Genomic DNA, 27,887 nt, shown 5'->3' with positions numbered 1-27,887 from the left:
GGGTGCGGCCATCTGAAATTAATGATAACACTGCATCAAAATACTGTCTCATGAGGGCGACGACTGAAAATTGTTTAACTATTCCCTGCAATACACGCAGTGTCAGTAGTAATTAGTTTTTCATAAACAGTATTGCTCACCAACCTCAGTCAGTCAAAGCGCCATCTAGCGGATATAATGTAACACGGAAAATAGTAGTAGTAAAGTATCTAAAGTAGTAATCTGTGATTTGTTGTCACGTTTAATCTCTCCTAAAATCGTATTAATTTATTATTATTATATATTGATCTTCCATAATAGTAGGGACATTTTGCCTTATTTTTATGACCTACATATCATCTTTATGAGACTTTCTTTCTCTAACATGTGGGGGATTGCTGCAGCCGCCGTCTGTGTTCCCAGCCGAACATTTTCAAGGTGACACAAAACAATCACAACAGTCCGTGGATACTCGGTAGGGAGAGTTTGCTAGCCAGGCTTCAAAGTTAAAACTAGTAAACTGTAATTTGTCCAGGGTTGGCGTCTGTGTGTGGTAAACATTAATACGAGCTTCACCTGCGACACGCTAACGTCCACTGTTTGGTCGCAGACACCGAGTTTATTGCGTCGCGGCTAACGCAAAGTTAGCTAGAATGCTAACATGATGCTCAACCCATCAGCCGGGTTACCAGATGACCGTAAATCCATGTACAGTCAGTCACAAAAGAGCGTGTACAAAACTGGAGATAAAACCAGCCCCATTAGCGTCATACTGGTTAGCTCTGGCAGCCGAGGGAACAGACTACTCTTTCGATACCCTTTCCAAAGAGTGCCTGTATGTCCGTCATCTCTGACAGGTAGGCGTAGCATTAGCATCCACCATAGACTTATTATAGTCAATCACAATTAATCTTCTACCCGTTATTCAGGTAAACCAAAGCCTCCAAGGTGTTACTTTCATTTATTACACATTTACAGTGGCTGGACATGGTAATAAATACCACACGATATAATCCAGTCCAATACATTAGGCCAAAAATAGATATTGTCTCTGTAATGCTTACAATGATCAGATTTGCCTGTGACTGTAACCTGTGAGCCCACAGTTTTAGCTTTTAAGCAAATGAGCTGATATCGTCTATTTGTGTCCATCTGTTCCTCCTTTTGAAACTGAGTTCCTGGTTCGTTCTTTCTTTCTTTCTTCTACAGTTGCGATTGTTCGAGTTTAGTATGACTTGTACCATGCAAATGTTTTAGATATTAAAAGTAAAAGCAGACGGAAAAACAAAATCAAATTAATGTTGGTGTGACCACTCTTTACTCAATTCTCTTATTTGCACACTATTTTTCAAGGTACTTTACAGGTAGGTTGTTCTAGCATCTTGGAGGACTTGCCACAGTTCCTCTGTGGATTTAGTTTGTCTCAGTCTCTTCATGTGATCCCAGACTAAGTCCATGATTTTGAGGTCAGGTCTGTTAGGGTGCCAGACCACTTGCTGCAGGACTCGTTGCTCCTTGTTTTTGAAGACAGTACTTATGACTCTGGCTGTATGTTTGGGATTATAGCCATGCTGCAAGGCTGATTATAAGTTTTTAAATGATGGATAAGAATTTAAAGTGTTTAAAATTAAATTGAAATCATCAAACTTAGTGTCCTTTTTGGTCTACTTATTACTTTGTTCACACCCTATGAAACACAATTAAGTAAAGCAGTCACTAGCTGAATACCAACTAGTGTGTCTGAGGTCTGACAGTGACTTAGTGAGGTTACAGTTCATACTGTTCAAGAGCACTGAGTTTGTGTAACACCACTTTCATGTGTTTATTCTGTTTATTGTATTTCTTAACTGGACCTAATGTGTTTTTTTTCCTCAATTGGTATAAGCATCTAAACTAATATTCTTGTTTCTGTCCTCAAGCAAAACAACGAAGTCCATATGCACTGAACACAACCGGGGATGGTCTTGAAGATCAGGATGGTGATTCAAGGTATTTTTTGGTCTTTAAATTGACATTAATGGATTTATACATCTATTATAATAAAACTGACTGTAGGTGGATATACAGCCCAATTCTGAGATCCACACGAGCTTCTTACTCTCATTATCTTTTTCCTCCTTCATGTTTTTTTCCTCCTGAAAGACTCATTGTTTTTTTCATGAAGTATTGAGCACCTCATCCATGGTTATTTTAATCTATGTGGTTGAGGATCGAACTCCTCAGAATTAATTTTAAGAAATGAAACAAAATCCTGCACAGGTGGTACTTTAGTATGTAACTTTATCACTTTATCATGTGTTTAAACTTCATCATAGCCCAACCTGCTGTTTGAGATTGCTCACTTATTTGAATGAGCATAGATTGTCTCTATATAAACATGTTCATACAGTGTTTATACATATCAGGCTAAATTTGGGTGCTGGGACAAGAAGCTGTCCTTTTCATTGTTTTTTTGTTCCATCCACTGAGGGAAAGAAGAAGGAGTGGTCCACAGTGCAGACAAAGTGGAGCACTCAAGAGTTTTTCCTCTCTGCTATTCCTGATCTGTCAGGACTGGTTGTGGTTTGCACACGTGATGATGTTGATGTCTGTTCCTGTAAAATACAGAAGTGTCTAGACAGAAAGCCTTTCAGTCTTGTCTGTTGTTCAGATCAGCGTCACTACAGATGGTAATGCTGGTCAGTTGTTGGCTGGGTGAAAAGCAGCCACAGTAAAATAATCAGATGAAACTGGCACAACATCATGAAATCTTTTTTTTCTTTTGCTGTATTGTTGTTGTTTGTTGTTTTGCAACTGGCTCCATTTCAAACAGGCTTTTATGGTGTATATATATAACCTTTCATCAAGAGTTTTTACTAATTTCACTGTCTCTGAGTAATGTTTCAGTTTTAGTTGCCTTGATGACAGCCTCAGGCAGACATTTAAGCTCACATTTCTGCCTAAAGATTGAAATTTGTCAGCATTAAAGATATTAACACTTAGATAGGATCAACTGGTAATTTGCTTGCATCAACGTGCAGACCAGCAGTTTCACATCATAGTATCATGTTTTGATGTCCATTTTATGCATTCAGCCCAACTGTGTGTTGCATTTTCCCTTTTGTTTGCTTTTTTTCTTCTTTTTTATGGCCCAATTCCCATTTCAGAGAACAATCTCCACTAACTGACGAACAGTTGGTAGCAGGGTAAGACCAAATCATTCTAAACCACCTTTCCTTCGCTTAGATCACCCCTGTCTTTTTTTATTCCCCTTCTTTCCTATTTTGTGTCCTATATGGATCCCCAACCCTAATCTTAAAAAAAAATCCTTGTAAATTATCTGTAGCAGATCCAGTGAATCAGTGTTTACTTAATTTGAGATTTCAGTGTTGTTTTCCTCTGTACAGTGTGCCTTTTTGGGGAAAAAAATATAATTAAATATGAAATAAAATGTAATTAATATTGATTATATTACATCTAGTTTTATAACACAAACTGCAAATGCAAACTACAATAAAGCAACTTCAACACATTATTTTCAAATTGTATTGGTGGGGTAAGTCCACAGCGTGTTTAATTTTTTTACTGGAAGTTAACGGCTTGATTTTTTTTTATCCCTTTGATCTCAGCATGAGTTACTTAAGTCAAACCAGCATGAGTCTTTTCACATTCTTCATTCATACAGCGACTTCACTTTTTTCTGCAAGGAGACCTCTTCTTCTTTTCTCCTCTCCAGTAGCCACACAAGCTTTTTTGTTTAATTTCTACTCTGATTGTTGAATTATATTACAGGCAGATGCATCTGATTAACGCAACCCCTCTCATAGACAGGAATGTGAAAAATATAAAACAAGCTGAGCTAATTTAAATGTTCTCACTTGCTCCCAGCCGTTTCTGTGCTGTAACTTCTCCTCCAACCTTGCGCACTTTCTTATTGAATCTGTTCTTCCTTCTTTTTAAGGTTCTCTGACATCATCCTCGCAACCATCCTGGCCACCAAGTCTGACATGTGTGGGAAGAAGTTTGAGCTGAAGATAGACAACGTTCGATTCGTGGGTCACCCTACTCTGCTTCAGCATCCTCCCATCATTCAGGTAAGAACAAGTGAAGCTTAATGAAAAGATGTAGAGTAATTCTTGTAATGCTTGTTTCCATTCTTAGGAAAATAAACATGTTATCATGGATTCAAAGTAGTTTGAATATATATGTTGTACTGGGATACAGTGTTTAGAGAATCTCTACTTTGTAAAGTTGTAAATAGAAGTGATGTGTGTTTTTCAGTACCTGTTTAGAAAGTGATAGTGGACAATGCCTTGTAATTCTTTTGATATTATTGTTATAATAATTATGTGTCTTGCCATCTGGCTTTGATGAGGCTGTAAGGCCATTTTTCGTTTTGCCACAATCCTTTAAATGTATGTAATCTTTTATGCCAACAGCGCCCCCTACTGACAATGTTTTTCTTAGTCTGAGATGAATGTATTTCACAGGGGAGGAGACAATGACAAGAACATGTGAAAACAGTGTAGTTCAGTGACATACTTTGTTTTTAGAATACCAGGGATAACTTACAGCTTGATTGAAAATTATCATAGAGATCTTATCTGACACAGTCTCAAGAAATCCTGAACTTTCAGGTTTTACAAAGGTTGATGTATGGTAGTACTGTTGTACAAGTGTAGCTTTTATTGTTTCCATCCCTTTACTTAATTATCCATGCAGGTTTTATGATTGCCCTTGTGCTGTCCTCTCAGTTTGCTAAAACTAATGTAGTCTAATAAAACAGTCCTGCAATGAATCTTCCCTTTTTGAAGGTTATAATATAAAGTTTTCAGTTTGCGTTGCAATTGTTTCTTTTACTTAGGCATTAATTCAACTTTGTTGTCATTTTGAGGGCTGCATTTTGTGGTGCTGTTGAACTGTATTGTAAAATATGGACAGGTGTTATTTTGTCCACCCCATTTAAATCAATGAGGTTAGGTTGAACACTAGAAATGCCTCTGAACATTATAACCTTCATTAAGGTTAATATCATATCATATCATATATATCATGTATCATATTAGTTTACAATAAATAAACTGCAGACTGAGTGCATTTGTGAATTGAACTGTACCATACTTTATCCATAGGATATTAATGTGTATGCTATAGATTTGCTTTTTGCTCATGTCATTGTTAACATTATATGTCATTTAGAAATATGTCTTCTTTCCCTCTAGGTTTCTAAAACAGATCCTTCACCTAAGAGAGAGATGCCCACAATGATCTTGTTTAATGTGGTGTTTGCACTAAGGGTATGAAAAAACTTACATACTTACAAACTTACAAAATACATCTTTAGTGGTAATTGTTGACATTATAGTGATTTGATATGGTTTGTGTATTTGGTACCGAAGAGCAAGGAAAACTGCCTTTTGCCCTGTCAGTTCAGTATAAATATTAATATTGTAATATTACAACTTAAATAGACATTATTATTTTTAATGAAAACACAGTTAATTCAGCTGACTGTGGGTGGGACACATATATTTTGTGTTTTCTGTGAATCAGAGGGGTGTGTATGAGTGATAATATTCCAGTATGCTCTATCTTTGAGAGCATGAGAACTCAGGGGGAGGAGGGACCAGTTTATTTATGCTGAATCATGCTACCCAACAAGGCACAGCTTGTTCCTGCCCATGCTGAGTCACTGTTACCAGTAAAGCTGAGATGGGGTGAAAATTTGCCCACTCATGTTTTGTCAGTGAGGTCTGCCCAGCGACTGGTGGTTGCACCCTGGCAACATCAATAAGAATAACAGTTCCATTGACTTGTTTCAACAATTTTCCAAGATTTAACTGTTGTAATGGTAATGGTTCAAATTTGTACGCCAGGAAAATCATTTTATGTTATTCTACATTCCCAGTCATAGTGATTATCTTTGTTTATTAACAACAGAGTTGAGGCGTTGGTATTGGATTACATAAAAAAAACTTTGTGTTTAAATATATGATTAGATATGTAGCCCAAGTTAAGCTATGTTGAAGTGAAGATCTTTACATCACATAAAGGAGCTCAAAAGTCATTAAATATTAAAGGCCTGTACATGATTGTCAGTTGACAGATTGGTAATGTTTGACATGAATGTTAGCTGAGCTGCAAATGAAAGCACTGATGTTGTAAATGTAGTGTAACATGTAATCATTGAGTTATTATTTGCTCCCTCTCGTCTTCGACATCTACAGGCGAATGCTGACCCCTCTGTCATCAGCTGCATGCACAACCTGTCGCGCCGCATCGCCATAGCTCTGCAGCACGAGGAGCGGCGCTGCCAGTACCTGACCAGAGAAGCCAAACTGATGCTTGCCGTCCAGGAGGAGATCACCACCATGACAGAGAGTGAGATAACTCACGCAAATTTACTGCTGAGTCTCAGTAAAACTATAGCATTTCAGTTTGTATTGTAAATTATGCCATATTTATTGTAGAAAAAAGTAGCTTGTCAATTTTATTATGACGTTATGATGATGTGTTATTGTTTACCCACTCAGGTTTAGATATGAGAGTATTTTCTGACAGTCTTCTCTGTTTTTCCTGATGCCAGCGGATGGAAGCCCCCAGTCTCCATTTAGACAAATTCTTCCCAAGTGTAAGCTAGCCAGGGACCTGAAGGAGGCTTATGACAGGTGTGTGATGATTGATGTTTGTTTTTATTTTATTTTTCTCTTTTTTCTTACCATGCACAATATATGTAGCTGACTTTGATACTGATGTTTACTGATGATACAGCTGAGATAGTGCTAGAAGTGCTCAGTCATGTGTGCTCAATATCTGCCTGGCAACTGTGATGTTCGTACCCTGATAACTGCCATTCATCCACAGTGTCATTGGGTATTTTAAAATGGCAGTGTGTTTTTTGTGTATTGATTGATTGCACAAGTTTTAAAAATTCAATTTCTGATGGTTTCACAATTCATTTTTTGTACACCAGGAAATGATATTATATTTTCTTTCACATTCATTCATATAGCTTTATTTTTAATTTTTTACATCTACTCTGCAAAGGAAAAAAAACAGCAGCTGATTTATTTAGCGTCAGTATTAATGATGATATTACTCTTTTGTCAGTCTATGTACGACTGGTGTGGTGCGACTACATATTAACAACTGGCTGGAGGTGAGTTTCTGTTTACCACACAAGATCCACAGGATTGGTGGCAACCATATCCCCCCAGAGGCATTAGAGCGCAGCCTTAAGGCTATAAGGTGTGTTTGTATTTTATATTAACAGTACATTTGTTTTTGTACTTAATCTTTATATTTGATCTGTAGAAGAGTAACTTGTTTACAGTAAAATCATAGAGCGCAAACACCAGCTCCTACTCTCTCTTATAATTACACTTCTGGCAACACCCCAGTCAGCTGTGATGGACTATGATTCTAAAAATGGTGTATCACAACTAACCACCAATGCTCCACCCAACTATCCCCTTCTCACAGTACAAACACATGCCCACAAATACAGCGCTGTAGTGTTAATCTGCTAATCTGACTTTGGCTGCAAGTCATACAGAATTATCTGGTTGAGGAAAAAGAGCAGTAAGAGGTGATAAACTCATGACCCTAACAGACCCTTAGATTTAGTCAGACAGCCTGGATAGACCATTAAATATTGAAGGATTGTTAGAGTCCTTAAACTGCTGTATGATGTTGGATACACCGTTGACCCACGGGTTGATTTGTTTAACAAGAAATATTAGCAAATAATAGCATATTAAGGGTTGTGTATTTTGCGAGCTCCAGTGTTGACTTACTGTTTGAATGTCAGAGAAAGCCATGTAGTTTTCTGTGGGCCATAGTGCCACCTACTGTTTCTTTAGCTTAATTACATCAGAGTCACAATCAATTTCTCTTTTATTTCTGTCTTTTGAAGCTGTATCAAATATGCACAGGTAGTTTACTCAGATTAATTTTTTGCTTAATAATAGTAGTCAGTTTGTGCTCTTAGATCTACTTACTTGTTCTGTACTGGAACTACATTTGACTTTGGGGGTCTGTTGATTCAGGAGCCGTATCATATGTTGTTTGCTCCTTCAGACCCTATCATGCCCTGCTGCTGCTGGAAAGTGAGAAGGCACTGCTGAGCCAGCTTCCTCTGGACTGCTCCCCTGCCATGGTGCGACTCATTAAGACCTGCTCAGCGGTGAAAAACCTGCAGCAGCTCGCCCAGGATGCTGACCTGGCTTTACTTCAGGTTACAATACATTCATCTTTATCATTAAATTATTTATAGCTGCATACAATCATTAAGCTCGTTCACATATAAAAAGTCCAGCAACTATTGTATTTTAAAACCCTTATTGCCCAAATACACTCCACAAAAGGTGACAGATGTCATCAAATTTAAGTATTACATAAATAATATGATGTGAATCATAGTCTATAATCTCTCTAAATGGGAAAATGTAAAATAAGGTGCAAAAGTGCAACAGTCATATTCTACTTTTTGTCTGTCTTTTGTCTGTGATCTATTTACTGTGTTGATGGTGTCTTACTGCCACCTAGTGGACAATATATGTACCAACATCAAAGTTCCATGGGTAGAAAGAAATGATATGTTTTGATTTTGTGGTTTGGATGCTGATATGTCTAGATACTGTTATTTCATCAGTGATATTATTTGCAAAATATTTCCTCACTCAGATCTTTCAAATAGCTGCCCACTTGGTTTACTGGGGCAAAGCGATCATCATCTACCCACTGTGCGAGAACAACGTGTACATGCTGTCTCCTCACGCCAACATCTGCCTGTGAGTCTGTGATATGTGTGAGCCAATTGGCTGTACTGGTTACTGCACAGCTAATGGACCATTATATTGCTGAGCGCCCGTCCATGCCTTTACCTCATATACACTGGTCTCAAAAACATGTCTAAATTATTATTAAATTCAGATTTCCATAGCCCGCTACTTGTTAAATCATCTCAGACTGTGTTATGACAGAACTACTACTGGGCCACTGGCAGCACGTGTCATTTTCTTGTCTGTATACCAGACATTGAATAGACTTTCCTTTACAACATTGTGGAAAATGAATTCAGAGGAGCTGTGTTAATGGAAAAGCTGCGTGTTGTAGAATAACATGTGCCGTCTCTCCCCGGACAGATACTCACCACTGGCCGAGCACTTTGCCCAGCAGTTTCCTGGTCATGATCTGCCCACCATGTTAGCCAAGTTCTCACTACCTGTCTCACTGGCTGAGTTCAGAAACCCCCTGGAAGCTCCTGCACAGGAGGTAGGATTATTGTAACTGTTCAAAAATATGATAAATGCTATAACAATAATATCACAAAGGACTGAAAAAGTGTGACAGCCCCCCTGGTTTTTATTTTGTCATCATGTGTTAGTGAAATCAAAATCAGATTTGAATGTAAGAATCAGGGCTTTCCCTTAGAACCTGCACAAAGTGAAACTACTTGGAAACAATTCTAATGAAAGAATGTTCATCTTTTAGATGTAAGACTAATTGAGTGTGACAAGAGCAGATATTTTTATACAAACTAAGCACAAACAGATGTGAAATAATTGTTTCCTGGTATATCCCTAGTACCTTTTGGTCTGTTTCTGCAAATTTAGACACTGTATTGTAAGAACAGGACCATCTGGTGTCCATCTCTGACCCATCTTGTTTTGGCAGAGCTGTTTGAGCATCAGGGATGAATTATGAATGGCAAAGGGACATCAGCTCCAGCATCTGCAGCCTCCATTTTTTATGAGAACAAGATCAGAGCCATGGCTCTATTTTGAGCTTGTATGTTACCCATGGCTGATTTAAAACATATTTGGCCTGGTTAGGGAGATGAGCATGTTCGGCCTCACTTGTTCCTATGCTTGGCTGTAACACAGCACGTAATGTTCTGCTCCTCACCAGGCCCAGCTGATCCAGATGGTTGTATGGATGCTCCAGCGCCGCCTGCTGATCCAGCTACACACTTACGTCTGCCTGTTGGTGCCGCCTGGCGAGGACGAGCCTGGGCTGCAGGATGAAGACCCTCCGCTGGCTGCCAGAGTGGGAGGCCGCAGTCTCAGCACCCCTAGTGCCCTCAGCTTCGGTTCCCCAAGTATGTCCTTGCTCGGGTCACCTCCCTGCCTCTACTCTTACAGGTGTATCAGTCAAAATGTGATCTTTGACCCTCTGTCTGCTCCCTGCGTGCAGCCAGCAGTGATGACATGACCCTCACCAGTCCCAGTATGGACAACTCCAGCGCAGAGCTGCTGCCTGGTGGAGACTCTCCACTCAACAAGAGGATGACAGAGACGCTGCTCGCCAGCCTGTCAGAGCATGAGAGGCAGGTTATTCTTAACATCCCTGCTGCACAAAATCCAGAAGATCTGCGGATGTTTGCCAGGTAATTAAGCCTGCCTCTAACAGACATGTATTCTGTTAGCAGAGCATTTCTCTTTCTCTCCATTGCTCTCTGCCTTTAGGCATAGTAACAGATGGGATGAGTTTTAGTGAGGATCCAGTGACTCATTTTGTGATGAATTACTTTAATGTCTCTTAGGAAGTAAGATGATATTTGTGCAATGGTTTGGAAAATAAAGTTTTTTTAATTGTATTGACAGAATATTGAGAAATGTAATTAGAGCTATTGGCTCGAGAGACAAGTGTTGAGATAATTTGCCAGCTCTTAGCTGAAAGTATGTTTAAAATACGATATGTCTAGGAAGCTCACCAATCAGGCAATGGGTGAAAAATGTCATCAGAGCTGTGAAAGTCCTGTCTCATGGCTGATTTACACAGCTAATGATCCAGCAAAACTCTAGCTCTCAACCCATTTCTCTGCCTGTTATGTTGACTGGTTTCAGGCTGCTGCACTATTTCCGGGGACATCACCACCTGGAAGAGATTATGTACAATGAGAACATGAGGCGCTCGCAACTCAAGACGCTGTTTGACAAGTTCCGCAGTGTCCTTGTGGTGACCAACCACGAGGATCCCATTATTTCAATCTTTCAGTCACCCATGGAGTAGTGGCACAGACACGATTATCAGCTCTCACCGACTGGAAAAAATGTCAGCTTGAGAGCATTAATAACCTGCTGTGCTCACAGCTAACTGCTTCTGCTCGACAATGTTGTTTTAAAATGAACTGACGCAATGATTGCATCTGTGTGTGCAGATTTACAGAATGCAGAAAGTGTTTTGTCCTTTATGAGCCAAATGTTTGTTTACAATATTAAATTATTTTGTACATACCAGAAAACACCTCAAGTGTTAATATTGGAAAGATTGTTGTAGCGAGTGGTTTAAGTTCAGCGTGCCCTATCGCAGATGTGTCAGATCATATGTACTGACTGCAGAGGGGCATGCTGAGTAATGATCATTCCAGACCTCCAGCTACCTCCTCTCATGAATCCCAGAGGTGAGAGAGAGAAAGACAGCAAAGAAAGGGAAGACTCTAAACATCAGACAGGCTGTTTTTGCTTTGAGGGAAGCAGAGGGTTCCAAACATCTGTGAAATCACTGAGTCACTGAGAGGAGAATTTCCCAAGTATGAATCTTTACTAAAAAACACACATGGAAGACCTGAACGAAAGAAACTTGTGAGTAAAGGTACATTTCAGAACCGATTTTTTTAATAGTCTTTGTCGAGCTGCCTTAAGTTCTAATCTATTACTTTCCACTACGATGTTACCATAAATACACTTTGTGGAAAAAGACAGCAGCTCATAAAAGGGATGAGAAACATTTTGTGTAATTTATGCAGATTAGAATTTAGACTCTCAACTAATCATGGAGGTTATTCTACCATATTGACTTTCTGAAATGATAAAAAATATAGTGGAATTATTTCAGAAAGTATTCATTTCATATGTGTAAGAAGTAGTGTATCCTTTGTTTATTCTGTCTAAATGGTGAATCCTACAAAGGGAACAGATGGCAGAGTAGTTTCAGGAATATTCCTGTTGAGTCCTTTTGACATTGTGCTGTCCTGTGTCAGACTGCACTACACTGTCTGAGGGACCTGAATCGTTCATTACATTTCCAGACTCAGACTGTCTCTCTGCCTCTTTGTTCACAACACTAACACAAGGGTGCCCGCGAAGATAAAACCGCCACGGCTTCTTGGCCCATTCGCCGTGGGACTCGATTCCAATGCGTGGTGCGGACACAATATCATAGGGTTCTGCCGGATTCACGCTGGGGTCCCTCTCAAGCCACACCTCCGGGTCTGAGGCCAGGTCTCGACGGTCAAAACAGCGGGGTATGTTTAGAGCCTGGCACAGCTTGGAAGGTCCGTTGCAGAGCTCTTTGTCCTTAAGTTCTCGGGCTCCCTCTTTGCGTCTGGCTGTCCTCAGCTGCCTCATGATGGGCTGACCCTGCAGGGGCTCAAGGGAGCGCAGCAGCACGGCAGCACCCTCCCCTGAGACAAACAGCACACAATATGCATCAGTCAGCAAGGCTCCAGTCTGTCTCCTTCCTTTTGCCCTTTACCCACTGGCAAAAGAAGACAAAAAGGCACTGTGTGGCTGCATAGGTTCAATGCCATATTAATGATAAATGCTTGGACCCAAAAAAGGTTTTAGAACATTTTTTATGTTTGCATAGATCAGCAGACACATATGGCTATCATAATGAACACAGCATGAGGCAGGTATTTCTACTTTTTTGCTTTTACCTTCACTAGACACATTCATGCAGAGGTAGATGCCATAGATTGGATACACATAGATTGTGCCTGGCTTCATGAACATGGCTGTGTTCCTCTCTGTGCGTTTGCCTCCTGCTGAGTGTGAAGCTCGGTCCTCCCCTCCCAGGTAGGCCTCAGTTTCCACTATTCTCCCTCGCAGCTCAGCACCATCTGCACACCTGCGGACCAACACCTGCAGAGACGAGGAAGAAGATATATTTCATTGTGATTGGTCAGAAAAGTAATTGGCAACAATTGAGACTGAATATCTTTTGGTTTTGGACTGTTAAGCTCACAAAATCAAACATTTGAAGATGTGACCAAGGGCTCTGGGAGTCCATTCAGTACAAACTTTTAATGGTTCAGTCACACTGAGACAATTTGTGTTTCCATCCTACAAAGTGAGGCTAGGATTAATATTTTTAAAGATATTTATGCCCAAACATGGCTTCCCAGGTCAGGCGTTTATAGCAGTGTATAAATTCAAAACTACCAAGGGCAAAAAACATAAAAACATTGGAATCGGACAAAAAAATATTTTTCATGCCTTAGGTTTGGAGCCAAAACATAATGTAGAAAAGCTTTGAACAAAATCTGGCACGGTGCTGCAGCCTCTCTCCTGGATTCTGTGTGATTTGATACGGAATGACCCTTTATAAAATCCATGCACTAAACACAGATGAGGCAGCGTCTCTTCTCGGGCGCTTGTCCTCGGTTATGAATACTCCACATGCACTGACACAAACTTTACTACAAGCATATCCCCTACAGAGCATTATAATGCTCGCAGAAACAGATAAATAGATGTAAATAAAATGCAGGTGAGACGGCAGCTTCACCTTGCCGAGGAACGCTTTGGCCAAACTGATACATGGCTGGTTGAAGAAATCCTGTCCCAGTCTGTGCTGCAGGTCAGTCTTGGTGAAATAATGACTTCGCTCCGTCTCAGCACTCTGCACATTTTTTTCAATGGGCTTCTTCAGCTTGGCAAGAGGGACCTTTAATTTCACATCCGTCTGGTTTTTGTGTTTATTTACTGCTTGTTCAGGTGCCGCTGCTGCTATCGGCATTGCTAGCATCTTTCTTTTCCTCCCTGCCATAATATTATCGCACATCACTTTTACCACGCCGCCACCGACTGTTTTATAAACACAACACCACCTTCATATCGTTTTCAGCAATTTACTTCATCATATATGTGAGTCTTGTCAGTAGTTCGCGTGCGTTTAGCTAGCACAGCAAACAGGAAGTAAATGACTGTTTTGAATCTCTTAAAGGAACCGCGCACCCTTTTCCTGGAGGATATGAAATCAGAGTTTGACCTATTGATTATGTTGCAGTTTAGTGTTTCCTGTTACGGTTTTCTCTCAATGCTGCTAGAGGGAAGGTCCATGTATTGTTTTTTCTTCCACAAAATCGTCCATCCATCCATCCATCCAAAGTTTTCTTCCTGGTGCACAGAGCTACTAAATTTGCTGATACGTAAAACCCTCCCAAACAGTGACCTTTTCCTGCTGCTGTCTTATCTTCTCAGCCTCATTTGAAAACAGTCCCCTCTAATAAGAAGTTATAAATAGAGTCGGTGTGCTCAGGCCTGCCTGTGCCCAGGAAGTGGATAGCGCCAGATTAGCCCCAGGCACTGTGTGGGCCCATGTGGCTTTCTGGAAGACTAACAGTGTGTGACATGGTCGTGCTACAGACTACAATTTCATGAAGGAAGTACAAGTTTGCTGAGCTGTTGTTTGGAAGCACGGCGCTGACCCTAAAGCTCACGACTGTATGCGCTGATTGATATAAGAATGGATGCATAGACCGATGCATGGTTAAGTAAATGAGGGTGAATGAATAGGTATTTGAAGTGACAGATTTTATAGATGTAGCTGGAGTTCTGGAAGAACTGTAGAGCGACTTCAGGATGATCATTTTGCTGTTGATCACTGCTAGTCCTTAAAAGAGTCTTCCTTCCCCTTTCCAAATGTTTTAAGCTGCATTTTGTCCAGATCCTCCTGAGCTTTGTGCAGCTGCAGCATGAGTTCTGACACATCCCCATTTTAACTCTGGCAAGTGTTTGTGCTCTGACTGAGTTTTCTTCTGCAGCTGGGTCAGTGCTTTTTTTGTTCACCCTGTCTGCAATAATCTAATCTGGAAGAAGCACTCTGTTAGTGATGTGATTACTTTCACTAACAACAAAGTTGCACACGAGAAACATGCAAGGTTTTCAGGTTTTGAGAGTGTGCAAGTATGTATTATATTAACTTACATTGTATATTTCCATATTCCGATTACATTGCATGTAATAATGAATGCCAAATACTTCAATATTTTATGCAACATAACTTGTGTAGTTGAAAAATGCTCCCTGGTAAATGAGGAAGAAAAGACATTGTCATTTCTTATTTACACTTTAAGCTCTCAAAATACTATGCTAATGATAAGTGTTACACTAACCTAAGTATTATATTTAGTGACTCAAGTATTTTGTGAAGTTTTTCTGTAAATGTCGTTGATAAATCTGAAAGAAGAAAAGATACAAACACAGAGAGCAATAATACTAAAAAAATCTTGTTATCCCCACAGAGGCCTCTGTCTGATCTTTGGAGAGGTGCCAGAAAGTGCAGCATGCTCCTGAAGTGGCAGCCTTATGTGTGTATGTGTGGCATTGCAGAAAAAGGTGAAGGGTGCATGTCCTTGGACTGAGGGTAAGTTGATACGCTGCATCGACATAAAAAAGTTCCATAAAAATTCCTTATTCAAATATTTACATAGCTAGTTATTGGATGTCATTGAACCTATTCTGTGCTGCCTCTTATCGCCTCCTTTTGTGTCGACACAAATTGCAGAACTTCCCAGAATTAAATTCCTGAACTGTTTTAGTTTTGATTTCAAGGATCATAAGAGAAAATTTGTTTTCTGTGGGATCAGAGTATCGCTACTGGAAACACATGATAAAAACAGTACAGTAATTATGGACACAGAGTCCTGGACTGACTTATTGAGCCAGGATAGGAGCCAGACAGAAATCTGCTGAGCACGTTCAGTAGAAGAGTCCTGGCATGGGTTGTTGACTTTGCCGTGGCTGGTGGACTGGTGAGGGCCATTGTTTGCTTTGACTGTGTTTCCACTGGCTGTCAGCAGCGACGGTGAGGTCTGGGCCGGGCGGTTTTCATTGTTGCTGCCGCTGATAATTTCAGCAGCCACAGTTTGGCTGTAATGTTGCTTTCTGGATCGCTTTCAATTCCTGCAGCCACCTCAGCGATAGTGACGCTGAGCAGGGACGCCAAGGACTCGTCTGTGTGTGCAGATGGACGAGCAGAATGCAGGCAGACTGAAAATATCTTACTACACCATGAGTCAGAGAATCCTGTGAGGAACAAGGGTTGGTCTGCTGGGTATAATATCCTCTCATCATGCAGAGTTTAGGAAGGAAGTAACTCCTAGCATTTGTTTTTGATTAAGGTTCTGATTATTTTTGGTAAGGTTCAGTAATTGAATTGAAATGAAACATTAACAGTAATCTGTAAATATATATTCATGCACTGTATATAGTTTCACTACAGCGACAGACTGGCACTGCTATCTTTGGTTTATATCTGGCTGTATGAAAATTTTATATCAAACACATGACTAAAATGGCCCTACCAAAATAATGTCACTATTTTCTCCTGCCTTGTTTATGATACCTCAGGTCTGAATGCCAGCTCCACCAGAGCAGCGCTCTCTCACTCACTGACTGCATTAGAAAATTCAAATGATTTCTCTGCGTAAATTGGCTTTTTACAGAAGGTGTCAAAATTTTATTTATTTTCTTAAAGCCTTGTTTGGCTCCTATTTCTTAATGATCTCTTCTTGTCAAACTAAATAAAACATGTACACACCCCTAATTGTTAATACTCCAAATAGTTACCTACCTCAGTGTGGCATGAATCACAGTAGGCACTACTGCAGCTATAACTGTGAGACTTAATGTGGCACAGGGTTGTCAAGATATCAGATTTTCACTACATAATTAATATTGCTAAGAATTCTACAGAAAATTCAGTCAAATCCATGTTTAGATTTGTTTATTGTGTGTTTTGGGGCAAATGAATTGGACTCAAAATATGAATGTAGAGAAGTGGAGAGAGTCTTTCAGCATCTGTACAAAAAGAATAATGCATAGTGTAAACCAGACAAACTGAAACAAAAGGGTCATGATATTATCATATGTGTATTACTAACACAATATAAATATCTCATTTTTTAAATATCAAGGTTATAATCAATGCTGGTATATCACAACACCCCTGTTGTTGCATCTCTCTGTTGTAAATACACTCAGCAGACGATTAGCAGGACTGTGTCATAGCTTTTGAGCTGTTGAGATAACCTCTTGTCCTGTGGTGTTCTGAAATTTTCATTACTCACATGACGGTCATATATATATATATATATATATATATATTTTTTTTTTTATCAGATTTTAGTGTTATCAATCCTCAGTCCATTACAAGGTGTGGCAGTAAACAGTCCTATTGTCATAGTCTACATGGTCTTTCAGAGGCCTTTTCACCATGAACTACTGCTGCCCTCAAAGTTGTTTTCTTCTTTCATCTTTTATATCTTTTGCCATTTTTTTCCGTGGACCATGTCAAGAAAAAGCAGAAAGATCAGCTTTTTAGATGCTGCCGCTCTCAGCTACTTCAAATACAAACACTGGATATCAGCCTCAGTACTGGCTTTCAAGAAACCGCTCATATAGAGCCTTTAACTTCAATTTTTTCTGTGTCGAGTAATGTTCTCTTGAAGAAAAGAAGCTTCTTTCTTACCAAGCCAATTACTTGCAGGACCTGGTAGCCTGCATCCTCAGTGTTTGATAGGATTAATTATTAATTGGTGACAATTAATGATTCATGTTTGCTGCTGCAGAGGTGTGGTGTGTGTGTGCGCAGCACAGGTGGCTGGGTTCTCACTGGGAGAGGGGGGAGCAGGAGGATTACTTCATATGAGACCCTGTTCACACACCTGCACAGCAGAGACATGCTTATGGAGAAACCAAGGTTTTGGTTTTTTTTACCTCTAGGATGTCATGTCCACAGTTTTTAGTATTTTAAACACAGGTTAGGGACTACAGTAAGTATGTGCATATACCACTTGGGATTTAAAAGTTTTCCCTTTGTTTATCTCGACCGGAGACATGGTTCTGTTCTGTTGGTAGAAAATTAGTGATGTGTTACTGGAGCTGTGCGTTGGGTTCAGAGGGTTTGGCCTCTAACCATTCAACAGGGAAATTCTGCAGAACCTACTTTTAAAAGCTACGCAGCACAGAAAATAAACCCACATATAAATGAGAGAGTGAATAACAGTTTGAGGCTTGTTTTAGTAGATCATTAAAGGACAAAAACTCTAGCTTCCAGCTGTTTGGTTTATTGATTGAGCGTGCACTAAAATCTCCAGTCCCCTGACCTTTCTGTGTCTGTCTACTCTGATAACAGTCTCCTTGTCTTGGCTCACACCTGTGGCTCTCAGAGGAAACAGCCACTCAGTCAGGCAGGCCGGAAGCAAGGGAGGATTTTACCGGCCTTATCTCAAAAAACAAGGGATTATAATTCTGCTCAACATGGACCACAGTGAAATCCTTTTCTGCCTTACTGTCTTGGGTGTCTTTAACAGCCTCTGTCTGCTGTGGTATTTTGCAGAAGCAAGTTGCCTTTTGCCAGTGGCTCACAGCATGCGGTCCGTCATTGAATGAAAACCAGCATGCACTTTATTTTAACTCTTCAGCTCTACCCAGTTGTTAATTGCGTGATCAGTGCTGGTAACAATATGACTGTGTACTAGAATGTTTTTCCTTTATGTGCACAAAGCTCTGAGATGCCTTTAATACCAACAGAACACACTGACATTTTTTTGTTACAGTGAAATCAATAGACTCGGAAAAGCACCTTGAAGGTTACATGCTCGCACGTGCTTGTAAACAGTATATGGCCTCTTTTGTAGATGTGGTAGAGCATGTCACCCATGTACGAGCAAAAAAAAAAAAAAAACCCCTCTGTAGTCTTAACTCAGAAATGATGGCTTCCCCTCCACTTCTCTGCTTGGTTGAGGGAAAAGGAAGCCGTTTATGAACCGTCTGACGATGTCCTTTTGGTTAAACATTACCCTTGAAGTCAACCCTTTTATCTGCACCTGATTGATGGGGCTTCAGGGGGCCTTGAGTGCTCCTACAGGTCCTGCGTCGCTTCTTAATTGCTGCCTTTGCCCCAGCTTCAACCCTCCTCAGTCCCAGGGGACACTTCACCATTAATTACCGTGACTTCATGGTATATCTATCAGGGACTCCCAGTAGGCCTCTGAATGGCATCTACATACCTGAGTATGCGTAAAAGAGTCGATGAAGTCCGACAAACTCATACCTGTGGTGGAAATACTATCCGTTGCCTAAAATTTAGGGGCATGTCTCTGAATCGGCTTGATTTGCAGCACAGCCATCAGTCAGGCTAGCAGGGACGAGACCCGTGGGTGCAAGATGGAGAGGAGACTGGAGCCGAGAGGGAGCTCGGGCTTCTCATTCCATGAACTACACACTTGACCAGTTGTGAGTTCTGTCTGCAGTTGTATATTTTAGTTTGGTTACATTTAAACTGATTAAATTCAGTCTTGATGCAGCGATTGCTCAAACAAAACGGGATGATTCTTTTAACAGCTTTCTCTAATGGGAAGAAGGCTGCTGTTGGCTTTTAGCTGTGGAGGAGCTGAGGATGAGGAGGAGGTGTTAAAAATATTCAAAAACCACACGCTTGTTTTATTTCCCTGTAGCCAGAAACATAGGAATGAAAGTGTGTTGACTTCAGCTGGATATATGTTAAGGAAAAGTATTGGTTCAGTGGATTTTGTTCAACAAATGCTGAACAATTGCTGAATATGCAGAACTGTGCTGGACAGTATCTACTACATTTACTGCTACTGCTAGTACTTGTACTTTATTAAAGTATTTGCATTTCATGCTACTTTATCCTTCTGTTTCACTATATTTAAGAGGGAAAGTGTTGTACTTTTTACTTTACTACATTTATTTGACAGCTGTAGTCACAAGTTATTTTGCAGATCAAGATTTAACATACAAAACATGTGATCAGATGATAAAATATGATCAGCTGTTACAGATTAAACTGTGTGACAGCATATAAACCAGTTAAAATTAGCCTGACATTTACATCCAGGGTTAATAATCAGCAAAATAATAGTATATACAATAATATAACATTCTGAAAGTGGCCAACATGCAAAAATAGGTACTTTTAGTTTTTATATTTTAAGTATATTTTGTACTGCTGTACTTTTACAAAAGTACAATATGGAGTGCAGTTTATTTTAATATTGAGGGAGTATTTTTATACTGCGATATTGGTACTTTAACTTACATAGCAGGATCTGAATACTTCTTCCACCACTGGCAGAAATTTTATTGATCTGCTATTTCCAGTAGATCCCTAAATCTGCTGAATATAAAAGTAGTCAGCAACTCTTACGATCCCTAGAAACACAAACAAAGCATCTGCTCTGTCAGCATGAAAATGAGACCGTATTATGTCTTCCTTCAGTTTAATAGCAGAAAGGCGCTGGCTGCCACTTTCACTGTTTTAATCGAGACGTACATCAAAGCAACCATAAAGGAGACCTTTCCAGGAACCTGAGCCTCTTGTGCCCTGAAACCACATCCGAGGAAAGCAGTGTACATGGTGCCCCTTGTCAGCACCTCAGAAACCTTCTGCTTCCTAACATCCATCTCTCTCTTGGAGAATATTCCCAGATGGATCCGAGCTTTCACTAAAACTATGATGGAATGCACCGTAATGGTCTTTTCATTAGATGGAAGCAGCAGCATGTATTACCTGATGCAGTACAGGAGCTCCATTTTCTCTAATGAAAATATTCTCTTTTACAAAGTGATTTTGAAGTCACCAGTTTTTGCAGTCATGTTATTTAATGTGGGTATATCAATCAAATGACAGAGTTTATGTATTAAAAACCCAAAATCTGAAACAACTCCTTAGAGGAGCCTTGCCTGTCTCACTGGTGAGAGCTTTTTTAGTATAGATGTGCAAATTACTGCTGTGAAAATATATTGGCTTTGGTTCCTGTAAATGGGTCTCAGAGTAGGAAATGCCCATGAGGTTTGGGTGTGACCACAGATTCCTACAATGGGATAAATGGGAGGGAGCAACAGTGATGTGATAATAATGGCATGCCACACATGGATCTCATTTTTATGTGTGTCATGTCAGCTATTCTCTGTCTGTCTGTCTGTCTGTCTATCTATCTATCTATCTATCTATCTATCTATCTATCTATCTATCTATCTATCTATCTATCTATCTATCTATCTATCTATCTATCTATCTATCTATTAATCTAATAGGCCTCAATCAGCCATATTAACATCAGCAGACCCAAATCCCAGACTCATATGATACTGATATAACGTACAGGATGTGATTGCTCATTGATATAAAGATAATCTGGGGGATTTATATAATAGTTAACAGACAATCAGTTGCTTCATCGGCTCAGTAGCCAATAAAGCAGGACTGTTTAATTTCAGTGAAATGCATTCAGAGCACAAGGTTCATGGGCGGTTGCTCTGCTGATCACTGATATCATGCCTGATGTCCTGATCATCATTGTGTCATGTGGCAACACTGAATGGTTTGTCTAAAGATGGGCCAAAAATGGGAAAAAGATGTGAAGGTTTATGTAAAATATTTTGTAATATTCACTTGACCTGTTTACGTGATGTATTTATGAACATTTCACACACTCAGATAGGCTTGCTCCAATATGATTTCGAGGCATTTCAGATTTTGATTTTGAGTCAAGAGAAGGGTTTTTTTCTGTGCAGTGTGCTCTCACTTATGTAAAATCTCTTTGGTAACAGCACTTTACATCTTCTGTAAAATCTTTTCATGTCTTGTGGGTCAGCCATTTATGAAATCATTTTCCATTGTTTGTACCAGATGACACACTTTATCCTTCTGTACACTGTAAGCTCACTTCTGAAGAAAAAAAAAAACACCATTAGCTATTTCCAGCATTTATATAACTAATGTAAACATTTTAAATGAACCATGTTTTGATTCTGCTCACAAACTGGGAATGTACCATTTTGTTTGTTGTGGTGTTGCATCCTCATGGCATGGCACAGAGATGTTTATATTCAACTGCACCTTAACTAGACGAATAGGTCCCTGTAGATAATGGGTAGAAGGCATGAAGCTGCAGATTATAGAGAACAAATTAATGCCATAAGAAATCTGTTAAACCAATATTTATTATTAGTTATTAGACCAGTCTAGTGTATTTTTTTTTTACAGTGTTCAAATACAATAGAACTTCCTGAAAACAAAACAACAAAAAAATAACAACACGTTTACTTTAAACACTGTGATTTCTACATTATTTTCCATCACAATTGTTTTGCCTATGTAACACAGAAATTAACATTTAAATTCCCCATAGTTAATTTTGTACTTGTTGTGTTGGAGTGGATCATTGTGGATGGAGTGTGATTCACTCTACGGACCCCACTCTGGCTGAGGATATCGCTTAGTCACCGCCGTTAACCGGTGGGGTATGGGGGAGTCGGGGGTTGGTGAGAGAAGCAGCGCCTCCTTGCGTACACACCGATTGGTCGGATGATTTTGACGGGCTCGCCTTCTCCACAGACCGTCTCCAGTCCAGGGCGGGGCTGACTCTCTCCACCAAACTGAATTAGGCTACAACCGGCAGAAGAAAACTTACCCCGGGTCGATCCCATGGAGCAGTGTGGGAATGCTCTGTCCGTAGGTGGGAAGCAGAGAAGCGGACGGCAGCCACATTTCGAACACATCACGCTGAACTGCCTCGGCTGCTGGCGTGTTCAAGTGTGACCAGATTATTATTATTATTTATATATATATACCACGGGCACCGGATCTTGGCTTAAAAACATCTGCGGGGTGGAAGGAAGAAGAAAAGAGAAGCGCGTTTATTCCTGCGCCGCTGTCAGGATGATGTGACAAATCACTCATCTGCTGCTGCCTGGAGGGAAAAAAAATCTGTTATACCGGATATATATATATATTTCACTGCTGGAGATCGTCTGAGCTGGTTGTTCTAAGGGTAAGTTGTGTCATTATTTCGTGACTGTCTCTTGTGGTCGCCCATACGGAAGGTAGCAGCCGGAGGAAGCGCTCGCGCTGTCGTGATCAAGGAGGATAAACGAGCCTATACACCACAGTCGATTGAATTACTGGTGAACTGGTCGACATGGGAACACTTCAGATGCAGGTTGAACTCAGTAAGCAGAGCATCATTTAGGTTACAGGGTGCTGTGCCTTTTGCCTCTAGTGGAGTTCTCATAGTGAAAGTAGGCTATTTAAAATGCTCATGTAGTCTAATTGGCTCTACCTTTAGGCCCAATCACCTTAAAAAAAAAAAAAAGTGTTAAATACCCTACACATTCAAGGGGTGTTGAAGTGGAATTAATGAGGTGTGAAATGAGCCTTGTGTCCAATGAGAGACACGGGCTGAGAAGCTAAATTACCCCCCCTTCTTTTTAACTTAAACTTAGGCCAAATACAGGAGAGATTACTTTCATTAGAGCTGTATGAGCCAAAGGCTCTGTGGTTTTAATTTCAACATCAGCGCTGCCTTATCTCCTGAGGCTGGAGGCTGATGGAGGATAGCTGGGCCTAATAGTGATTTCTGGACAGAAGGAATGCACCTAAGTGACTGTGCTGCTGAATAATCGTGCAACACATCATGCATAAAGTCACACCATGACCTCAGTCATTCTCCTGCTCCCTCCTCCTCCTGGTCATCATCAGCATCACCATCATCTTCCTCTAAGGCAGTTAGTTTACGCTGGTGTGTCTGTGACAAATAACGGCAAGACACATTTTCTCTCTCTCTGGCTACATACATGCAGGTGCTACATAATTCATGAGGAAAATGTGAGTGAAATGAGCAGCACACAGCATGTGCTTCTCATATCATCTCCCTGCATTTGACCACTTTGAACCTGAAAGTGTCAGTACCTCTCTCCCTCCGATCTTTGTTTTTCCTCTGAATTGTGGCTTTCATGAGGCAGTAACGCACGGTGACTCAAAGTGACTCATGGCAGACAGTCAAAAAAAAAAAAAAGGCCACAAATTCCACAAAATCATACGCATGGAGGGGCCACCTGAATGTCTCAGTTTGAGTCATCAGAAGCTGAGAGCTCCAGGGAGGGCGGCTCACATATTAACAAACTTGAGTCTTGTTGACATCTGAAAGGTTACGCGCTACAGCGTCCTACAATACCTGGGCAGACTGAAGTGAAACCGTAGCCGTACTGTATTAGAAACTGCTGAGTTATTTTGGCAGACAGGACACAGGAGCACATGGCCTGGTTTGTGTGCCCAGTGTTCCTGAAACCTTATCACATGGAGGGAGGGCGATCATGGCTCGGGGTGATGTAATCACACCGATAAAGCAGGGCCCTGATGTGCGATAGTGGCGGTCATGTTCATCCTCTGTATCTGCTCCAACTGTGTGGACCCCAGAGAGAATATTCCCAGTGTGTGTGTGTGTGTGTTTGGATGTTTATGTGGGTGCATGTGGGTACGTGATACTTGGAGGGAACTGGGAGTAGCTGTGCTGAGGCAGGTGTACCATCCCAGGCTGGCCTGTGTTGACTGGCTGGTATGTGAGTTTTGCGGGGGGCTGCTGAGGGGGCCACACTGTAGTCATGCCTGCATGACTCATGGCGCGGTATCTGTCTGTCTGTCAGTCTGGCCAAGTGCATAGTCCTGTACAACTGCTTCACAGTGTTGCCTTCAAAAGGGCCACAGAGCAGTTTTTTACACTCAGCGGTTATGTTATCAACATTCACTCACTGGAATTCTTCAATAGCTTTCCATACAGCTCAAATCACGCCACCACTATGCAATAGCGCCACAGTGATATTTTACATATGTGGTCTAATGGGTTCAAGATGGTGTATCTACAAGCAGGACACACTTGTTAAACCCACTGTGCAGTCTTTGTAGATTTGGTCGCTCCACTGATGAGGTGCTGAGGCCTTAAAATACAAAGCCGCCATAGCTTTTCCCGGAAGAAGCTCTCAGAAACCTGAAATCTGTCCGCTTCCCCGAAACATGGGTGCATGCTCCTGTGATTGTTGGTCATTTTCTTCAGTTCCTGGACAGAGTCCTGTCTGCATTCAGATGAAATGAGCGTCACTGGGCTGAACTGTTCCATGTGTGCTGACTGAGCACATGCTTCTCTAAATAACCTTGGGCTGTTTCATCGTCAAACACATCTGCATCATGAGTTGAAAAATGTGTTCACTTGAAAATCCTAAAGTTTATGTGCGGAGCAGGTAGAATTTGTTTAAGGAGTAATACTACATAGCATCACATAGTAGTAGATGCTATATCAGGTCCCAGGAATCCACTGTGTTGTATAAATATACTGTGTCTGTTGTTTAGGATAATCTGCTAATTTTTCATGCTTTTCATTTAAATGTTTCATATCATATTGGACTACTGGACCATGAACTTCCACGTCCTTTAAGCAAGTTGTAATATCTCTTAATATTATGCTTATTCCAGTAAGCATAAATCATTCTTTCTTACAGCAGAAATTTAAAACACAAGGCAACATTTTCTTAATGGCTGCACCATGACACCACAGGGGATCATTATTAAGCTTTATTTTACCTTCCCTTTGCCAAAAGTTAGCTTAAAATTTATAGTATGCTTGGAAACTTTAGGATCTTGACACACATTTGAAATGTATCTCTGTGGGTTTGAGTATTTGTCCACTCATTCTACGTTTGTAAATGGTCAACCTAGTCTTCTGAAATTGAAGAGGTTAACATTACACAGTGTCTGCAAAAGCTTAATGACTTATTTAGTATGAGTATTACGGAGCTAAATTATATATTTAGCATGTCATGTATCTGTCATCACAGCCAGCATCTGCTTTGTGTGAAAACTGCTACAGTTAAAGCTTGTCTCCTGGGCTGATTTGTTAATGTGGGGCACGGCAGCAGTGTCTGGGGAGGTCAAACATGTTAACCGACTTGTTCTACTACTTCAGAGACAATACGCATGCTTTCCTGCTGAATATATTGGTTACAACTGTTCCCACAGGTGAGCTCAAATAGACATTAGCTTAAAAAAAAGCATGTCAGGTATGGTTTTTACAAGGCGCTGATAGTGAAAGAGCCCACAGGCGGCATTTGATCTAGTCCTCGCTGGTGTGCTCGACTCAGCTCGTACCTTTTGATTTTGATGTGGTTATGGTTTTGACTAAGTTGTCAGGAACAGGAAGAGTGATTTTTCTTGTACGTCAAATAATGTGGTATTTGTGGAAAAACAGACATCGAGTGGTGTCTCTAGTGTCTGCTGTGCATATGTAATAAGGAATGTAAGCAGATCCACTCCGCCTTGTCAATGGAGGGAAAAAAAACAATACAACAAAACATATAGTGGTTGTGGTGAATTGATTTTAATTATACAGGAAGTGTGGTGTTTGCATGCACAGACCACCAGCCTGCTGTACACAGGGTATTGCACGATCCCAGAGTGCTTCCCCTGTTGACGGCTCGGTCGTGTGACTCAACAGCCGTTCCTTCCAATTGTTCCCATCCCATGACATCTTGGTGGTGGCATGATGCAGCGGCAGCCATGTTGGTGAAGTCAGCTGTGATGTAATGCTGTAATGCAGTAGCAGCGGGGGCTATTTCAGGTCTACTTCTGAGGCTCCAAGGCCTTCGTCTGCCAGCATGCCACCCTGCCCTTCTCTCAGTCAGCACCTCATCTGTCATGAGCCAGACAGCCCTATGTGAACCAGCATTCACAAAATTTACTAGAAACCTCTTGATGCACAGGTTTGGAGAAAAGCCGGTTGCGTGACTTAATTGAAAGTACACGTTGCTGTGAATTGTTTTCACAGTAATTCAGCCAAAGCCAACATTAGGCTGTAGCAGAGATGAAAACATCTAATTTAGGGGTTGGTAGTTACCGGGTGTGTTTTGGTCCAGTAGCTTGTGTTCTCACTGACATGGTGTCTGAGGCTGGTTAACCTCAGGGCAAAGCTCATTTTCAGGGCTGTGGGAATGCTGTGTGTTTTTTCCCAGAAGGACAGCGCTTATAGGCAAGCAGCCGCAAGGGCTCCTTGAACTTTGATCTTCTGCTCTGAGTGTGAGGAGCTCTCGGAAGGGCGTGTCCAAAGATCACCCTGTAAATATCTTTCCTTACCTGCTGCCTCGGGACGGAGATATACGTGTCAGGTATGTTGCAATTGCATAGCTGTGAGCGGGTGAAATCCCTCGACAGGATTTTATTTCAAAGCTCACACAGGGTTGCGTTACAGCAGCACAACTTGATGGTCAACTTGTGAAAAGTCAATGCAGTCTCCTTGTTTGAAGAGCACTTTAGTGTGTGTGGATGACTGTTATTAGTTAAGTGCCACTGGTGTAGGAGTGAGTAATGCTTGTAGTAGGCATGATATACAGAGTAAAAATCTGGATTTGTGTATACACTATAGGGCAGATATGTGCAGCAAAGACAACAGTATGAATAGATATGTACAATATGGACAGTGGTGTAGATATGTATTGGAATGTGAAAGCATACTTTTTTGTGTGTTGCTAATCCACACAGGAGACTGCAGTGTAATTCGTGCGCCACAGGCCTCAACTGCTTTAATGACAGCACTGTGTAGTGTCTGTTTACTTTTTCTCAGATGATCATTGTCAGGCCAGAGTACCCAGCTCAAGGAACACCCTGACTGATACAGTATCCTAGCACTGTTTCCGCGGCAGTGATAGTGCAGTTTTAAATAGGATAGCCTACCCCCCTCCACCCCCCACCCCCACCCCTCTATCTTTGGCACACTCAGCCGTCATACCCAGAGGCTGTGAATCCTCATTGTGTACCAGACTGCTAAACTCAAGTTGACTGTTCCCTGAATGGAACTTGCACACACGCAGTTATATCTGGACAGTTTCAACACACAGTCCCACCAACATCACATACCATGCGCCAAACTCACTCCAGCAGCTTTTCCCAGAAATGAGGGTGTGTTTTTGGACTCCTCCATGTCTTTTACTGGCTTTTTCGGAGGAGGTGGATCTTAGACAGCGTGAATGCTCCTTTGTTTTGACTGAACTTGAACCATTTAAGTTTTTAAATACCAATGCTGAGGGGGTCGCCAGAATATACCAATGGTGCATCTTTTTAAATAT

The 27,887-nt window shown here is 40.8% G+C and overlaps 3 protein-coding genes across 10 annotated transcripts in view; 2 read left to right on the top strand and 1 right to left on the bottom strand.

Moving 5' to 3' along the window:
* The first annotated feature begins 405 nt into the window (after window positions 1-405).
* On the top strand, window positions 406-11,206 carry nprl3 (NPR3-like, GATOR1 complex subunit). Of its 5 annotated transcripts, none has more exons than XM_018705017.2 (14): window positions 406-836; window positions 1,899-1,968; window positions 3,126-3,164; window positions 3,920-4,052; window positions 5,181-5,255; window positions 6,186-6,339; window positions 6,545-6,626; window positions 7,069-7,206; window positions 8,038-8,194; window positions 8,644-8,750; window positions 9,105-9,234; window positions 9,871-10,060; window positions 10,156-10,348; window positions 10,809-11,206. In XM_018705017.2, exons 1-14 carry the CDS (start codon window positions 641-643, stop codon window positions 10,972-10,974), a joined length of 1,830 nt encoding a protein of 609 aa, XP_018560533.1. In that variant the 5' UTR covers window positions 406-640; the 3' UTR covers window positions 10,975-11,206. The 5 variants fall into 5 exon arrangements, with proteins under 5 accessions (XP_018560533.1, XP_018560534.1, XP_018560536.1 ...); XM_018705024.2 differs by having other exon boundaries at window positions 432-454; XM_018705018.2 differs by lacking the exon at window positions 3,126-3,164.
* Window positions 11,207-11,382: 176 nt separating this feature from the next.
* On the bottom strand, window positions 11,383-14,173 carry mpg (N-methylpurine DNA glycosylase). Its single transcript, XM_018705029.2, has 3 exons — window positions 13,474-14,173; window positions 12,623-12,827; window positions 11,383-12,367 (listed from the first exon to the last, which is right to left on the bottom strand). Exons 1-3 carry the CDS (start codon window positions 13,747-13,749, stop codon window positions 11,895-11,897), a joined length of 954 nt encoding a protein of 317 aa, XP_018560545.1. The 5' UTR covers window positions 13,750-14,173; the 3' UTR covers window positions 11,383-11,894.
* A 1,053-nt stretch (window positions 14,174-15,226) lies between these two features.
* rhbdf1a (rhomboid 5 homolog 1a (Drosophila)) overlaps window positions 15,227-27,887 on the top strand; it is a 34,262-nt gene continuing 21,601 nt past the window's right edge. Inside the window, exon 1 of one of the 4 annotated variants that reach the window (XM_018705004.2) lies at window positions 15,227-15,333. The gene's annotated coding sequence lies outside the window, so the exon portion shown is untranslated. Of the gene's footprint in view, window positions 15,334-22,239; window positions 22,772-26,911; window positions 26,931-27,887 lie in introns of those variants that run through there. The other 3 variants (XM_018705002.2, XM_018705006.2, XM_018705003.2) reach the window with 3 other exon arrangements.

This window comes from Lates calcarifer, linkage group LG11 (genome assembly GCF_001640805.2).
Source record: "Lates calcarifer isolate ASB-BC8 linkage group LG11, TLL_Latcal_v3, whole genome shotgun sequence".
In the NCBI taxonomy this organism is placed as follows: Eukaryota; Metazoa; Chordata; class Actinopteri; family Centropomidae; genus Lates; species Lates calcarifer.
The sequence above is the reverse complement of the archived record's forward strand: the minus strand, read 5'-3'. Positions and strand labels throughout refer to the sequence as shown.

Excerpts from the sequence above, each read along its gene's own strand:
- nprl3 (XM_018705017.2), top strand. The coding sequence starts at position 641 with ATGATGCTCAACCCATCAGCCGGGTTACCAGATGACCGTAAATCCATG. Across the intron at positions 3,165-3,919 it reads GACGAACAGTTGGTAGCAGG|GTTCTCTGACATCATCCTCG; the intron begins GTAAGACCAAAT and ends CTTCTTTTTAAG. Across the intron at positions 7,207-8,037 it reads CGCAGCCTTAAGGCTATAAG|ACCCTATCATGCCCTGCTGC; the intron begins GTGTGTTTGTAT and ends TTGCTCCTTCAG.
- mpg (XM_018705029.2), bottom strand. The coding sequence starts at position 13,749 with ATGTGCGATAATATTATGGCAGGGAGGAAAAGAAAGATGCTAGCAATG. Across the intron at positions 12,828-13,473 it reads CCAAAGCGTTCCTCGGCAAG|GTGTTGGTCCGCAGGTGTGC; the intron begins GTGAAGCTGCCG and ends TCGTCTCTGCAG. Across the intron at positions 12,368-12,622 it reads CATGAATGTGTCTAGTGAAG|GGGAGGGTGCTGCCGTGCTG; the intron begins GTAAAAGCAAAA and ends TGTTTGTCTCAG.